The sequence below is a fragment of the Rhineura floridana genome, chromosome 2, assembly GCF_030035675.1.
Source record: "Rhineura floridana isolate rRhiFlo1 chromosome 2, rRhiFlo1.hap2, whole genome shotgun sequence".
NCBI lineage: Eukaryota > Metazoa > Chordata > Lepidosauria > Squamata > Rhineuridae > Rhineura > Rhineura floridana.
The window spans coordinates 145,925,269-145,943,030 of NC_084481.1; the positions used below are offsets into that span (position 1 = coordinate 145,925,269).

General features: G+C 39.4%; 1 protein-coding gene across 8 annotated transcripts in view; it reads left to right on the plus strand.

The window, feature by feature from the left end:
• The window catches only part of PRR5L (proline rich 5 like), a 101,883-nt gene that overhangs the window by 50,407 nt on the left and 33,714 nt on the right, over window positions 1-17,762 (plus strand). For all 8 annotated transcript variants that reach the window (XM_061610804.1, XM_061610797.1, XM_061610800.1 and 5 more), the window contains 2 exons: window positions 3,580-3,637; window positions 7,268-7,359. In XM_061610804.1, the coding sequence (XP_061466788.1) occupies window positions 3,580-3,637; window positions 7,268-7,359 (150 nt within the window). The remainder of the gene's footprint in view (window positions 1-3,579; window positions 3,638-7,267; window positions 7,360-17,762) is intronic.

A 17,762-nucleotide genomic window follows, 5' to 3' on the forward strand; every position in this document is an offset into this window, starting at 1 on the left:
GTTTTCATTGGGGTTTTGTTAGCAACCTTTATAACTACATATATCCTCAGATGTAGAAGTTACTAGAATAATTCAATCTGTCCTAGATTTTCTCTGTAGATGTAGGTGATAGAGTGAAAACATATTTTCCACCATTCTGAGTTCAGAGCAGGACATGTTTTTCAGTTAGGCCACTGGCTGTTGTATATATGGCCAGTGTGGGAGAGAAAGAAGCCCTGAGGAAATGGAAAGCATAACCAATTGGTGTTCCTCATGTGACTGGAGTGGTGGGCAAGGTTCCCTCAGAGTCTTGATTGTTTTATTAGAAATTTGGAGAGAACTTGGCCTCTCTACCCCAGCCTAGCTTCAAAAGTAATTGGGTGTATGGCAGCTCAGGCCTTTTTCTGTTGCTTCACTCCAATCTTGCATTTTCATTCAAGCTACTTTCCATTACACTGAATTCCTGAGACCTTTGGGGAGTGCTATAATGCCAAATCATATTTCCATGGGGCATGTAATGGTTATCATTTTCCTCTGCTGGAAAACACAAGAAGTTTTACTTTCTATGGGTATAGAGGTAGTTTTGCAAACCTAACTTTTCCCCCAAGCAAATATTTACAACATCTTTAGTTATTCATAAATTCTTGACTATTTCTAAGTAATGAATTCTAAGGAATGCCCTGCCACTAAAAGGAGACACAGATCTCTGGGTAGCAAGAAAAAACAAACAAACCCTGAATTATGTTAAGTGTGCTGTCTCCAGCAATTTCTTACTTGAATCCCAAATCCTTTAGTTAGGGTGGCATAATCTTTTTAGTCCTGCAAAATAAATATAAACCTTTTGAAAAGAAGGTGCTGCAAGCAAATTAATGATTTGTCAAAATGAGAATATCTACTTTCCCACTGATGCTAAACATTTAGAATTTCTGTGTGACTTTTTTCCCTCCTGGCTCCATTCCCCTCCACTGGCTTTTTACAAAAATACAGAGAAGTGATTGTTTAGGGAGTCAGATGTGACTGTTGCCTTTGATAAAAATACTGCTGAATGTTATCTGACAAATCTCAGTCTTGTCCTCTGCCAGCCCCCTGCCCCCATGTATGCTTGTATAGAGATTAGCCATCTATGTTCTGGTTAGTCTTGAACCCATGGTGGATCAATGCATGTGCACTCAGGGCCAAGGAGTGATTCTCTATTTGAGCAGCAAGCACTTCGCGTAAATGCTATAGGAGTTGGAATTACTCATACAATCCTTCTGCCCCTTTTCACAGTGGATTTATTGCTTCTAGGCATTGACTCCTTTTCCCATTAAAGGTTCTCCTTCTGCATGTGGTGGCAGTGCACCACTAGATAACCTACATGCCTAGATTGTGCACCAACCCTAACATTACAAATAATAACTTGCACATCATTTGTCAGTAAATTAAGAAAGAAGCGTATTGCATCCACCACTCAATGTTCTCCTTTACATGTATCACTAAGCCAAAGTATGGCTTAGCATGAATGAGCAAAAGTATGGGCTTCCAGAGAGGAGACTGTAGCTGTTTTGCTCCTCCCTAGTTCTGCTGCGTTAAGCTAAATCATGGGTTTGGCTTAGTGTCGCATGCAAATCAGGCCAGTTTCATACATGCTGTCCCCCTGTCTTGAGGTAGTTGGATTCTTCCAGTCCTTTGAAGCCCTTGGTTAAACTCCCAAGTCTTTATTCCAAACTGCAACAAAGCATAAATATAGGTAATTTAACAACTTGTAAACTTACACAGTTCGGAAGTGGATAGAGGAAAGTTTTCCTTCCCTTTTCATAACAGTAGAAGCCAGGGCCAGCTGCTGGAACTGATTGGCAAAGGATCAAGAAGGGCAAAAAAATAATAGATAGATAACATATGGAATTTGCTGCCACACGTTTTTAAAAAAAATATATTTATTGCAATTTCTATCCCATCTTTAGGATATAAATTCTACCAAGACAGCTTTATAAGTAACATTTCATTACACACTTTAAAAACACAAAAAAGAAATTATGGTGATGGACACTAGCTTAGACGGCTTTAAAAGGGGATTAGACAAATTCATGGAGGAGAAGGCTATCAGTGGCGGCTAGTCATGATAGATTCAGAAGCGATATGACTCTGAATTATCAGTTGCTGGTGAAAAATGTGGGAGATAACTATTGCCCTCATGTCCTGCTTGTAGGTATCTAGTTGGCCACAGTGGGAAGCAAGATGTTGGATGAATTATTAGGTCTTTGGTTTGATCCAGCAAGGCTTTTTATGTGCATTTACAGCAGAAGCTTCCCCAAGGATCTGTCAACCCTAGAGTCTGACACTGGAAACGGGAAGGATAACAAGAACTGAGTGTGTGAGCAAATGCACTTTAAAAGATACATAGGCTGCAATCCTACATCGGTTTACCTCAGAATAAGTATCATTTAATTCAGTGGGACTTATGTTTGATTTTAGGATTGCACTGTCTGATACCAAGTTACTATAGACATTTACCAAGTGGTAACCTTCCAAGTGGTAACTTAACCTAGCCACCTGGTAACTGGCCCTCTGTATTGTCCTACCAAGACAAATTATGTTTACTTGGATTGGTTAGAGGAGGGTTTACCAAATGGTTACATTACTGTGAGAAGTTTTCACTTGGGTCAATGGTTGCCTATATTCATGTTATATCTAAGTATGTTTAAAATGCCTTTGCTCACAATTTTCGCTATCCTTTCCTTTCTCCACTGTCAAACTTTAAGTTGTCTGCACTTTGTGGCAGCTTATTCTGTAAAGTACTACATACACAGATAGTGTTATATAGAGTCAAAATTGTATTGTACTCCTAATTCCTGACATAGTGGAAGACTAGCTGGGTAAACATAACATCATGCTTTATTTTAAATTTTAGATAGTGAATTTCCCAAGGCTATCTTTGGCAGACCCAAATAGGATGGCCTATTACACTAGCTCCCAAATTGCAGAATTTGGTGGAGGCAGTTAACTGAACAAGTGGTTATGGTATGGGTGGTCCAAGGTATGCATGGTGTGCTACTGTCATAAGAAATATTCTCTATTCCAGATTTGTGGTGATTTTGTTGATTTAAATTGTACATTATCTCACACTGAAGGCAAACAAAGCCCTTTCTTCCATAATTATCAGGGACTAGCTAAATGTTCAGAATATGGGGTTTCTCAGTTATGGTTCCTGCCCATAGAATTTCATGCATATTCTAACCCTATTGTGTCTGAATTTAACTATCTTGGTGCTACTGATGGCTTTGATGGTAAGTTTAAACAAGCAGCATAACTGAATTGATCTGTAATGCAGATGTTATTTTTCATTGATCATGTGCATGAATAAGTGAAGGATTTCCTGGATGTGAGTTTTGAGTGATGATTACTACACCACTTGACAGCTTGGTGATATGAAATTATTATTATTGCAAGTGTGTGCATTAACATAAATGCGGTACTGGATGACCCAAAGTATACTGGGACATAAGCACATGGCCAATAGTTGAGTGAATCCACTGTAAATAACATTCTTAAAGATTGAAATAATCCTGTGCATGTTTGAGTTTGTAGAAAAAGCCAATCTGTTTCTCTTCTCTTTGGCAGAACCAGCTCCTTGTGAAGGGCTTGGTGTTCATGGAGGAGAAGGTTAAGCTTTGCGAAGGCAAGTATTGAGAGACTGCTTTGGGGAAGTGTTCTAGGTTCCCAGAAAGCATTTACAATCATCTTTTGAGGCTTGGGTCACTGAGGTGGATTTTGTGGGAAAAACCAAACATCTCTAAGTCATTTGGCTAAATATGAGAAGATCCTGTTGCGTACAAACAACACAACTGAATCTTGATGACAGCACAGAATAGAAATTATTTAAATCAGAAATGAAGTAACATTTCTTCTTCCAAAAAATGGTAATACAGATAACCATTTTTACAGTGGTAACCATAATAGCACATGTTCATGGACCCACTTGATAATCTGCATGTTCTCATTGTTTTGCTGAGTAATGAGGAGAGTCTTATGACTCCTGGATTTTTAATCAACAGAAGCGTGGTAAGATATTTCTCACCACTTGATAGAACAATTAACAGAGCAATCCAACCCCCTCTTGTCCCAGGTGGGGGGGAGCTAGGTAGAGGTTTCCCTCTACCCAGGTCTCCTGACCTATCACTGCTGCTAGAGTGATGCAAGTATTGGTGCCATCCTCCCATTTCTGCTGCCAAATGTGGAGCCAGCTGAGTGCTGTTGATACAAGTAGCCAGCAGAAGGCCCTGAAACAGGGTATTCTGAGGGTGGTGAGGGGTTGGGCTGGCTTGAGATCTGCTGGATAGTGATATAGTCTCATGTGACAGCATTAGGGCCAATCAATGTCTGATTGCTGCACCAGTCTGAAGTTGGCACAACGATTAGTGCCAGATCAAGCCAGATTGTCCTGCTTCCCCCCATTTTCTGCTGTGGCCACCGTAAGTGATAAGGTTGTGGATGCGGTGGTGGCCCTGCAGCTCTGCAAAGGGCTACCAGTGAGAGGGGGAAGTTTGTATCCTGTGAATCCCTGTTAGTATCCCACAATTCTCAGCTTTTTGGTTACAAAGAAAAGTTTAGAAATGTATAGGCAGCATGTGAAGGTCAAAACGAGAAAGATCTGGGTAGGCTTCCAATAGTCATGGGATGTGGCTTTATCACAGACATGCAAATAAGTCCAGAAATTTTACTAGCCCACAAAAATGTCTAGTTGCCTGCCTGCCTGCCTGCCTACACATCCTATGTTGTTCACTGATGGCCTGGAAAGGAAAAAAAAAAGAATCTTATCTCCTTCTAGTTTACAAAAGGTTCCCTACTCAGTCACCAGAAGACAATTGGACTTGTCATAGATAAACAAGTGAGATACAATTAAGGGCCTGCTTTATCATGTATGGCTCTCCTGTCTTGCTTCATGGTTTCTTTCCTGTTACGGGGATCTGACTGTTCCCCAACCTGCAAAAACAGAGGAAGAAAGGAGTTCCATAGTTAACTGTTTGCAGCTATATGCTATGGTTTCTGTTTCTTTTTTGCTGCTTTATGCTGAGATTTCTTTTGTATATATATTTTTAAAGTAGATATAACCCACTCCTAGCAAGTAATCATTAGGTCGATATGGTGTGATGTAACAGTTATAGAGCTTGATATACTCCTTCTTGTTAAGCCCAACTCCTAAAGTTAACTCCGGCTGGGTTAGTCCTGGAAAACGCCAGCTTCCTCCTAGGGAGAGTTTCACAATCTTAAGTTTAATTTTGAAAGCAATAAAACTTTTATGTTGAAAATCAGTGGGACATAGGTTGCTCAGGCAGCAATTCTGAGCATGCTTGTTTGGAATCAAGCCTGTGTGGCTTACATCAGAGATACGTTGAGTGGGATCTGCTTGTTATATTGTGGTATTCAGATCTGCAGTATTCAGTTTGAGATCTGCAGTGGTCACATGGTCCTTTGGAAAATGGTCCCTTTGGAAAATGTGTCCATCTGTGTGGTAGGCCAGGGCATGCTTGTGTCTGCTTGTATAGCTCTTTGGCCTGTTTAAGAACATCCAGCAGCTGAAAACTGGTGGTTCCAGATTGGAAATAAAAGTTTAGTTTGGCAGTTTCTTGGTGGCTAGTTTCTGAATCATTCAAACTTATGTGGAAATACAAATGGCACCAGTTTGTGGCTGTTGAAATGTATTTTGCTGTTTTTGGAAAATGAATGATGCTTCTGATCCGTGGTCACAGCAAGCATCACGTAGATCCCCTTTTGGTTTGCTTGAGCATGTGAACTGAAAAAAGTGTTTGAAAACCTGGTGACCAAAGGAGTTATGAAACATGTGGTGAACATGAGAGCTAGTTGGTTAATAGATTGTAGAGTGTTTGATCTTTCTTGCTCTGTGTGATAAACACCCCTGAAATGTACCATGCTGATGGGATAATAATTGTGTGGAAGGGCAGATTTCTGCAGAGGAATCTCCAAACATACACATCTATGCTCAAATCCAACTCGAATCATGCTTAAAATAGTATTTATATGGATCTTGCTGCTCCAGCACCAGAATATAGATGGGGATGCACATTCATGTGTACATTCCACTGAAAACAAAATGAAGTTCAGAAGGGTAGCAGCATCAGCAATCAGATATGCATTACAGTGCACTTTTGGATTTACACCTGCAGTTCCTGGTCCAGAAAACAACATATATGCAGAATTATCATTAGCTGGACCAGGATGCTGGCATCTGATGCATTTTTCCTGACCTTCCTTCATAGTTGAAGTCCAGCCTCACAATCAAGCCTGTAAGGTGGTGGGTGATGGTGGAGAGGTGTCCACTGGGCTTCATGGAGGTATACACAATTGGATTTCCCAAGCCCAACTTTGTATCTTCATCCATAATGTTACTTACTGTTACAGTTGTATTTGTTCATTAGCAGATATTTCTGTTGTCATGTAACAAAATTGTGTGTGTGTGTGTGTGTGTGTGTGTAATTGGCCACTTGGTGAACTTTCCTATCTATGTATTTTGTTTAACAATGGATAGTGGGCTTTGTTACTGTTAGTAGGCTTATGTTAAATCTTGCTTTAAGCAGTGTGATGATGGGGGATGTTCTCATGGAAGGTCATGCTAGCTCCTTCTTTGTTATTGATTTTCATCACCCATAGCAGCATCTTCTATGAATAGCTCATGTGATGTTATACTCTTCACATGAGCAGCCCACCTGATCAGTGTTTGAGTAACTCAGAGAACTCCTTACAATGGTGAGATAGCTTGCTACATTCCATGGGTGTTGAGTTGATCTGCAATTACAGAGCACAAGGACTGGTAGGATTTAGGGGAACCCCCGGATATTCTTGACCTGAAATCAACAATGAGAAGGTTAGTTCCTCAGTTTAAAGGTCTGGCTGTTTCTAATATTACTTCTGACCTTCTTTCCCAGAGAGTGTTAATGTTTTTAGTTAAAGGTTAACTAGATTTTGCTTGACTTTTGGCAGTAAGGTCTCTTGCCTAAGGAGATGTGCAAGCCTTTTTTTTTTAACCAAAAGGATAAACCTTGTTTAATAGGCCTCATATGACCTTAGCCTAAGGCAGTGTGGCACACTAGTTATTTCTGGACAGAAGCTAGAGCTTTATCTTTTTATATTTGAAGGCGTGCAAATGAGCTATAGCTGTCAAGTCTTGTCTGTCTTTGCAAAAAATTAGGCAATATTTGGATGGCTTACTTCAATAGATAACAACTGAATAATACAGATTTAATTCCTAAAAGGTTCTTTCTTTTCTCCCCCACCCCCCGCCTTTGGTTAGAAGAGAATCGCATCCACATATTATCTGAAATCTGGGATCATTTCTTCACAGAGACTCTTCCCACACTTCAGGCTATATTTTATCCTGTTCAGGTAAGTCTAGTTAAAATATAAGCTTGGCAGGGAGGAGGATACAGTTCAAGATTACCATGAACTGCCTCTTGTAAAGCTGTTGAGACACCCAACTCTTAAACCTTAAAGAGAGAAATTTCAGGTTTAAACCACAGATTTCTTCAGATGTACTGCTAAACTTGTTTGTCCAGTAAATATGGACAGAATTTGAAGAAGGTCCGAGCATTCTAATAGGACTCAAACTCTGTGTCACTATGCTAGACCTCAAATGACAAAGTCTGTTGGTAAAGTTGCCTTTCCCAACCTGGTGTCCTTCCCATTTTTTGAACTACAACTATCATAAGTCTGTCAGTACAGCTTTGGATTTGCTGAGTGTTCTAGAACCACTTAGTAATAATCCTCCCGCCCCAGTTATCTTTGTTGCTTTTGTATAGTGTATCTGTCAAATGAGATCTTAAAAAGTGTATTTGGTTTATGAAAACTTACAGCACAAATAATTGCTTAATACTTTTTTGCTGCAATCATCTGGTACTTTAAGAGACCAACATGGCTATCATTCTAGAATTCACATTATCTCAGGCATTGTTGCACTCTAGGCTAGGAACTAAATGTTAGGGTAGCTGGAAAGGAAAAAATACATAAATGGAATCTAGTATCTTTACAATCTTGCTATTTATATGGCTCTTGCATTTAACTCTTAAATGAAGTTCTAGTCCTCATTTTTTGTGGAAACGATTATTTTTTTAAAATAGGCATCACTTCCTGAAACATGGGCAGAACGCAGGTTGTTGTTAAAATGTGTTGATGGGTTTTCTCACATGATGTTGGGCTCCTTCGGGAGGTATAAATTCAATAAATAAATAATAAATAAATGTTCAAAAAGCAATGAGAGCAGCACAAAATCTGTGATTCTTTAACAGATGCATGCACTTTTAATATGCCAGTGGAGTGGAGCTCTCATGTAAGAGAAATGGTCCATCGGCATCCATACACTCAAAAGGTCAAAACACAGAATCGATCTATGTGGAGCTTCCTCAGAAGATGGAAACTCTGCACCTTGTATAATTTCCTTGCCCGCTTCCCTTTCAGTTCCTTTATAGCAAATGAACAGAAGGTAGATCCAAATCTACTGGGTGACCTGCATTATATTCATAAGGGTTTCTGATTCCCAATTGTTTAACAATGGAAACACCCCTCCCCAAATATCCTAGGCTACTGAAATGAAGAAACTGGGGAGGGGAAAACCAGGAATGGATTTTTGTGTTGAAGTTCTGGTACTAAAAACAGAGTTCACAGAGAGCATGTCTGAGTACGTGCAGAACCCAAGAAATTAGGTGTGCTCCCATCACTATTTTGCACCTGTCTGCTGTTGGTGAATCTCAGGGTTCTGTTAAAAAACAAAGTAAACCCTACAGGTCTGAAGTCTGTCTACCTCTGCTTTATAGCATTTTATGTAGATCATTCTTCCTATAACTGTAGTTCCTATAAAGACATTGCAAATTGTGAAAAAGTTTTATTTTGTAAGAGGGATAACCTTTGGAGAAAGGAGTGCCTGTTTCCAAGGCTGGCTCTTGATTTGCACATCATGGTTTGATTTGCTGTGATGTGCACCCAGACAGTTAAGACTGTGTGTGTATTTTGCAAGAATTAAAAGTTCCATCTTTCTTATTTTTGGGCTGTTTTGTCCTCCAGGAGCAGAGGAACAAAATAATTTCTGTTGGCCTCTTACTCAGTTGGCTTCAGTGAAGGACCAACAATCTTAAGTAGTCTTTGCTGGACGAAGCTAAGAATCCTAACTACTGAGTAACTTTTAAATAGGCATTTAAAACAAGTATTTTAAGATAATAAGGCAGGGAATTTCCATTAATTTTTCTACATTCATTATCACAGTTGTTATTCTTGACACTGTGTGATTTGAAAGATAATATCCAGCACCCTCTCCCCATACCCCCAAGGAGTTTAGTCACCTAAATGAGAGACAGCTACCTTGTGAACAAAAGAAGCAATCTTGTCTGGGCAGGAGAAGTTACTGGCAGTACAAATTTCCTGCAGAATGAAATTCTTATGAAGGTTGCATGCTTTTATATCTGCCTTTGGCAATTGAGTATTGGCTGGCTTAAATGTTTCCATCCAGCTCCAAAATGTCACTAGGTAAACTTCGCTGCATCGTACAAAACCTTTTTTTCCAAGTTGGTATTTTCCAAAAGGCCTGGAAGAGTGGAAATGCTTGCTGCTTGCTATGTATATACTAAATTCCCATGATGTTTGTGTTTTTTCTCTCTCTCCCTCTCCTTCCCCTCCCCTCACTCTCTTTCCCATACTTGCAGCAGATGAGAGAAGGTATGTGTGAGAATGCAGGCGGGTAAATACCCACTTTAAAAACTTTAGCCTCTCTCCTGGTCATTTTTAGATGATTTACACCCTAATCCTATATATATATTACATGGAAGTAAGGTGTTGTTTTTTCTTTTTTAAAAAATAATAAAATAAAAATTCAGTAGAATGTGCTTCCATTTAATGTGTTCAGGATTGGAGTGCAAATCAGGTAAGAACTCAGTTGCCCCAAATGGTGATATTCGTATGTATTCAAGGTATTTATATAATGATTTTCAGGTGAACTGCACAAAATGTTTAAAACAATAAGCAACCATTTTTTAAAAAACCTGCCATAAAATAAATAGACAAACAGTGGAACCCCCCTTTTTGAAAGTCTGAGAGCCGGATAGTGGCACTGTACTAAGCAGTTTCTTTTACTTGTTTGTTCATCTTAGGGCAAACTGGTTTTTTAGAAGCCCCAGCCCCCAGCAGTGGTAGTTATGGGGGAGGGGACAGAGGGGGACATCTCAGGTGTGAGCTAGATAGTGACAGCTCATCAAGCAGTCCATCCAACTTCTTTCTGGTATATTGAGGGTGATGAGCAGGCAACTAAAAATGAATGGGGAACAGAGCAACAATCAGAAAGTTTAAAGTTTGGTTTAGGGTTGGAACTAGAAAGTTATTGACATGTAGATGGCAGTGGGGAGAGCATGTAAGAATGGAACTAATAATCAAGTTAATAGTGGTGTGTTTTGATGCACGTTTCTTTTGCCCCACTTGCAACCATCTGAATGGTGAAAATGCAAAATGACCTCTTAGCAGCTAGTTTTCTTTGATGATGAGCTGAAGCTACTGTTGTTAGAAGCAGGGGCTGTAGATGCATGCCAGCATCACCATACTTGAAATGTAGAATCTAGTGACATAAAAGTGAAGACATGGTAAAAATGAGAACTCATAGTGCAAACTCTTAATCATGGAGTTGGAGAGGGCCTAGATCAACCACCTGCTTGTTGTAGGAAATCTAAAGCTAGAGCATCCCCAGTAGATGGCTGTCCAGCCTCTGCTTGAAGACCTCTAGTGAGGGAAAGCCTGTGTAACTGGTTCCATTGTTGAAGTACAATTACCATTAAGACATTGTTTCTAATATTCAATTGAAATCTATTTAAGCTTAAACCTATTGGATCTTGTCCTGCCCTCAGGGAATAAGTCTTTGCAGTCTTCTGTATGACAGACCTTCAGGTATCTGATAAGTGCTATTGTGCTCCCTTCTCCATCTTCTCTAGGATACTCACTTTCTTCAACTTTTCTTCATATGACTTGGCTTTTCACACTTCCGACCATTTTCATTGACCTCCTTTGAACCCATTCCAGTTTGTCTATATCCTCCTTTAAGTTTGGTCCCCAGAACTGGAAACAGTACTCCAGATGAGGTCAAACTACTGCAGAATAATGTGGATGTCAAAGGCCCCATGGAGAATACTTGGCAGGATTGGGAGGATGGAGAGAGGTTTTCTGATGTTATGGAAGGAGCTGGGGAAATCATGAGGAAAGTGCTTCGAGAAACCTCTGGCAGCTCCATGTCTAGTGAGTCTATTGATGTCAGTAAGCCCCCTTTGCCTATGACAGAGACAGAGGAATTCTTACTGGTACCCAGCCCAGACTTAGCTGTTGAACATATTGACTGTAATGAACGGACTGGACTCTTCCAAAGAGATAAGAATGAGAGTAGCTTGCTAGAGCCGAAGATAACTGTTTCTCCAAGATCACGCAGACTAGAGAAGAGACTTCAGCCTTGCTGCAACGGCTGGAAAGTGCTAGAGTTAGCCAGTGCAAGTAGTGTGTGCCTGCCTCCTCTCTTCTATTAGAAATGGCTAGGGTGAGAATTTTTATTACGACAATTTTCTGTTGCTGCTTCCATGCCTAGTTTGCACCTGTTCTGTGTCTTGATGTCCCTCATGTTTTGATGCTGCATTCCTGTACTGGCTGATAGAGTAAAGCTTCATGCACAACCCAATCTTTGACTTATGGCAACCCTATGAATAGGGTTTTCATGGTAAGTGGTATTCAGAGGTGGTTTATCATTGCATTCCTCTGAGGCTGAGAGGCAGTGACTGGTCCAAGGTCACCCAGTGAGCTTCATGGCTATGTGGGGATTCAAACCCTGGTCTCCTAGGTCATAGTCCAACACTCTAACCACTGCACCACACTGGCTCTCATGGTTCTGTTACTGTGGCCTAAAATCACTTTGTTTACTGCCTCCAAGTCGATTCTGACTTATAGCGACCCTATGAATAGGGTTTTCATGGTAAGCAGTATTCAGAGGTGGTTTACCATTGCTTCCCTCTGAGGCTGAGAGGCAGTGACTGGCCCAAGCTCACCCAATGAGCTTCATGGCTGTGTGGGGATTCGAACCCTGGTCTCCCAGGTCGTAGTCCAGCACCTTAACCACTATATCACATTGGCTCTCAAAATCACTTTAGCCTTTTTTAATAGCCACATCACACTGTAGACGCATGTTCAGCTTGTGATACACTATAATCACAAGAGGGTTTTTTATTATTATACTGTCACATACCTAATAAAACAATCAGTAAAACATATATATGTTGAAAATACATACAAAAAATAAAAACCTATAATGAGGGTTGCAACTGGGAAGCAAGAATCATCTTATGAGTCCTTTGAGCTGAGAAAAGGAACTTGGCCCTTATCTCTGTCATTAACTTATTTGTATCAGCCAATAAATATTTTGTATACCATTACAATGTCCTACCAGGGTAATTCCTCACAACAGGGCAAAATAATCTATTATATTCCTCTCTATAAAAATTACATGCAAAAAGGACATGGCCCAAGGTTTCAACAACTTTATCTCCACAAGATCCTTTTCACTGTACTATTGCCAAACCAGGTATCCTCCATGTTGTACTTCTGTATTTTATTTTACACTTAAATGCAGAACCTTGTATTTGTCTTGCTTGGTGTTGTTCCTTTTGGTCCAGTATTTCATTCTTTCAAGGTCAATTTAAATGTTGTCCTGGTTTCCTGAAATGTTTAGTTATACTCCTAGTCTTGTGTTATCCACAGGTTTGATAAGGATTCATTCCACCCTTTCATGTAAGTTACTGATAAAAATGATGAGAAGCTGCCTTATACCAAATCAGACAATTAGTCCATTTTTCAGTATTGTTGGCAGTGACCGTAGTGGCTGTCTAGGGCAAGGGTAGCCAACAGGAGAGACTTTGTCCAGCTGTTCCAGATACTCAGCACATTGGCTGCTAAAGCAGAAGGTAAGATCCCAAACAGCTGCAGCCCTGAGAGAGCCCTCTCGATGTTGTTGGACTCCACCTCCCATAATCACTGACCATTGGCCATGCTGGCTAGGGTTGATGGAAGCTGGAGTCCAACGACCCCTGGAGGATGCCCTGTTGGCTACCCTTGCTCTAGGTTTTCAGTCAGGAGTCCTTCCCAGCCTTACCTGGGGATGCCAGGGATTGACCCTGGGACCTTCTGCATGCAAAGTGTGTGCCATACCACTGAGCTATGATACTGGGCCCAGGGCAAAGCCCTGAGGCAACCCACCTGAAACCTCTCTCCAGTTTGAAGAGTGACCTACATTGTAACCTACATTGAGCCATTTAGTCATGGGGGACTTCTAAAATGCTTTACTAATATAAAGTTTAAATCTTGGAAGATTCATGTTTACGAGTGATTTTGCCAATGCCACACTACTTTTCCCTCTCGTCCATTTTTCCTTCATAAAGGAGTGATAGCACAAAAGTTTTATAGAATTTTCTTTCAGTGAAAGTAACTTGCTGTCTCTTAAATTATATTACAAAATCACTTTCCTCCAGTAGTTATCTTAATTAATCATCAAATCTCATAGACATTACTTTATTCTTTACACAAAAAGTCAAAGAGAGGTTTCACTTCCTTGAGAAATATATCTTTCAATTTTTCTCCAAATAAACATGTCGATTAATCCATCTCGTTCAAATCTGTTAGGTCCAATAATTTCAATAGCCATTCTTCCATTATCAATGTTAATTCCGTCTTCCATCTTCAATAATCCTGTTAAGTCCAGTAATTTCAGTAGCCATTCTTCCATTATCAGTATCCCATAATAATCTTGCTGTCATAGCCATAGTACTTCTCACTTTCACTATGGATCCATAGTGATCCATAGTGAAAGTGAGAAGTACTCTATTGAATAAAGCATTTCAACAACATAAATCCCCTGATGAAAGCCTAGTTATAAGGCTGAAACGCGTTGGGTATTTTAAGAAGAATTTTTTTCTCTTTTAAAGAAAATAAACAAATAAATCTATACAGTTTGGAACTTCCCTCTTTGACATTCTGGGGACATCCCCTCTCTTTTTTCGATATTAATGAATGTCCACACCCTATATATATTTTGACAGTAATTTCAGTAGCCATTCTTCCATTGTCAGTATCCCATAATAATCTTGCTATCACAGCCATAGTCATATAATAAAAGTTTAATGGGAATTTCCTTTCTCACAAATATTTCCTTGCCATCAATTCTGAATATGTTGCTGAAATATTGTTGCAAAGTCATATCTCTGTTCTTTTTTTTTACAAAATGCACTGGCACATCTCTTGAGAGTTTGTCCATTGTCACATATCTGTAGTTAATTCCATAGATTTTTTCTATGACAAGCTCCATCACATCATTCCAGTCCAGAAATTTATCCAAGACATTAATATCTCTAATATCTTCATTAATTTCTTCAGAGACAATGTTGAATTCCAAACAGTAAACTTTATCTCTAATATCCATAAAGTCCAGGTCTTTTTCCAATTCCACATTTGTTCCAATCTCCAGGGCTTGCATCTTCTCTTTAATTTTTCTTTTCTCATCTCTGATCTCATCAATCTCCTCTCTTACAAGATCCCCTATTTCTTTAAGCTCCTGGTTCATTTTGCCAAATTCAATTTTCATCTCCATTCTACCCTGTCTCAGGGTTTGTTTCGTTATCTCAATCTCATCCATTATTTTCTGAAACATAATTACTTCCAGATTCTCAGCCACTTTCTTGATTGCCATTCTTAAAACCACGAAAAAAAAAAACCACTTCTTATTTCAGCAACAATTGGGTTAATAATTCAAGCCTGATGACATCACAGTGTAGACAATACAACCTGCCTTATCTCTTATATGTTCAGGAATGCAAAACAAATTTAGTTCACAGCATCAGAACAGTTAGTGGCGTCGTGAACAAGCAGATTCGTCAAAATGAAATAGACCAAAAAAAAAAATAGTCCCAGACATATAATATTCCAAAGTTCATAAATCAAATTTATTTATTTATCTCCTCAGAATAGAAATCCCTCATCCGTTTGTATCTTTAAAATTCACAATTCCAGGTCAGCTTTTTGCAATCAAAATAAAGATAAGCTTTTTCAATTTCTTTCCTCCTTAATTTCGTGAATGAAAGAGAAGAGTGTTAACTCACCCAGGAATTCTTTATAGCTGATTCATTGACAAATCTCTTTTTGCTGCAACAATTTAAACCAGATGAAAAAAATAGAAAGAAGAATGCTTGCCTGTTAGAATCCGTTTTTCTTTGAAGAAAAGATAAATGTGTCGCTTTATCAGTTAGAGCTTGTTTGAAAATCCGTCCGGCATTGCTGGCTGAACCTTCTCTCATAAATTAATGAAATCCAGTCCTCCCAACTAACACAGGCTTTTGTGGTTAATATCTACGTTTCTCCCTGCCTGGGAGAAAATCTTTACCAGTCAAAGAGAATATTCTGACTGATTTTAAAACTGAAAAAGCTTCTTCTGAGATGAGAGCTCGTCTCAAAAGTAGGCACAGGTGAAGTCACCCTTCCCGGAAGTAAACTAAACTAAAGAGACTAAACTAAAGTGGCATTATTACTTTAGTCTGTTTGGCGTTGAGCTGTAGTCCTGCTTTTGTGCTTTCCTCTTTAATTTTCCTCAGCAATTGTTTCAAATCATTACTGGTTTCTGCTAGTAGTATGGTATTGTCTGCATATTTTAAATTATTGATATTTCTCCTTCCACCTTCACACCTCCTTCATCTTGGTCCAATCCCGCTTTCCGTATGATATGTTCTGCATATAGATTAAACAAACAGGGTGATAAAATACACCCCTGTCTCACACTCTTTCCGATTGGGAACCAATGGTTTTCTCCATTTTATGTCCTTACAGTAGCCTCTTGTCCAGAGTATAGGTTGCGCAGGACAATCAGATGTTATGGCTTGAGATGCAATGATTTTCAACAGTGTATGTGCATCGTGTCCTAAAGATTCCCAAATGGCTATTGGAGGTCCATGGAGGGAAGAGAGATTTTGGGTAATAAAAAAAGTGGGTAGCTGAAGAGGGGGGAAATGTAGGAAACAACCTGCTATATTGTTTGGTTTTAGTACTGCGTCCCTATTTGCCTGCACTGGACTTCACAACTCAGGTCTTATTATGAGATTAAATGTAAATGGCTGCCCAAGAGAATAAGTTGAATGGATTCACTGTAGCCAAGATAAATGGGCAATTCTACACAAACACCCTATTCCTAAATGAGGTCTCCAGAAGCAAGTCCGGTTAATTTCAACAGGGCCTCCTTTCCTTTCTCAAGTTATTCAAGATAAGGCTTGATTTCCTTGAAACAACATGGCAAGTCAAACATAAAATCTGGCATGAGATCACAGTATTTATATACATAATCTGTAACAAGGAATTCATTATTTATTTAAAACTTGGAATGCTTATAGAAAACTGGCTCTTTATAGATTCATACAAAGTCCAGAGAACTAAGCTTTTGAGTATGGTACCTGGGACAGGAAAAAAAGAGGAAATACAATTGAAGTGGCAGGACTTTGTTCCTTATTATTTGTGTGTGTGTGTGTGTGTGTGTGTGTATGTAAAAGGCTATTCTAAGTTAGACATGCTATTAAGGCCTACATGGCTTGTAGCACAACCGTGCATGCTTAGATAGCTCTTGGGAAGTCTAACTACACAATCTTTGTTTTGATATAATTGTTTGGCTAGGTTAGTTGTTGATGACGGACTAGAGAGAAAGTAAAGTGTTTAGTAACACTGAATGTTGTGAGAAACTAGACATTATGATGGAAATGGGCTCCCAAGCCATGTTTCCTTCAAATGGGGCAAGAAAGGGGGGGGGAGAGAGAAATATTGGACAGAAGGGAAATAATACTTCTCCCGCATACTCTTCCTACCTAGCTAGTAACTTCTGCTCAAACAGTTTATCACCCCCTCTCCTGCCAGCCATGTTCCAACATAGAAGTGATTAAAAATGGGCTTGGACAAGTTAATGCATTTGCAGATGATAACTGATGGGTGTGGGAGAGGCTAACGATTTATCTCTCCCCCCCCCCCAATTCTCTTCTGCAAATGCCCATGTATCCCTGTGTTCCTGTTCTCTCAGGATTGGATTGGGGGCGCACACTTGCTGAGAAAATATTTTGAGTTTCTCCCTGGGTAACAACCAAATAAATTTCACAGCAGATTCATTTTACAAGATAAAATATGTGCTTGATCTAGCTTGATTACATTTACAAAGTGAATGATGTGATCCTTCAGAAATCCCATATTTTCTACAGCTTTGTCCAGCTTTGTTTGCCTATAACACCCTCCCCCCCGATGTTTAATGAGCGCAAAGCATTTTTCTAATGGCAATACAGGTTTTAGAGACATTTTGCATTTTGATGAAGTTGTTAGTTGCATCATTAACCCCATTATGAATTGATGATTAACAAACATTTATTCCCTCCAGTTAGAGATTTGCTTCAGTAGTTGTACAGTGGTTACCTATATGACTATTCCCATGGATAATATAGGGCACAGTTTAACTTGATCATGGAAAAAGGAGACAGATTTAGTACTGAAAGGAAGCACTGGGAGGTGTTGGAAAGAAATCTTTGAGCTGCTTAATCTTGATATCTAATACAGTTGCAGATACCCATAAGATTGGGTAATGAAATACTGAATCTGTTTCAGCAGTGGTTAAATGTGCCAAGATGTAAAATCTAGTTTCTTTTGAATAGCCTTAAAAATCTGGAAACAGAGCAAAAGCAGTAAGAAATCCCATTATGGCTGTGCTCTTC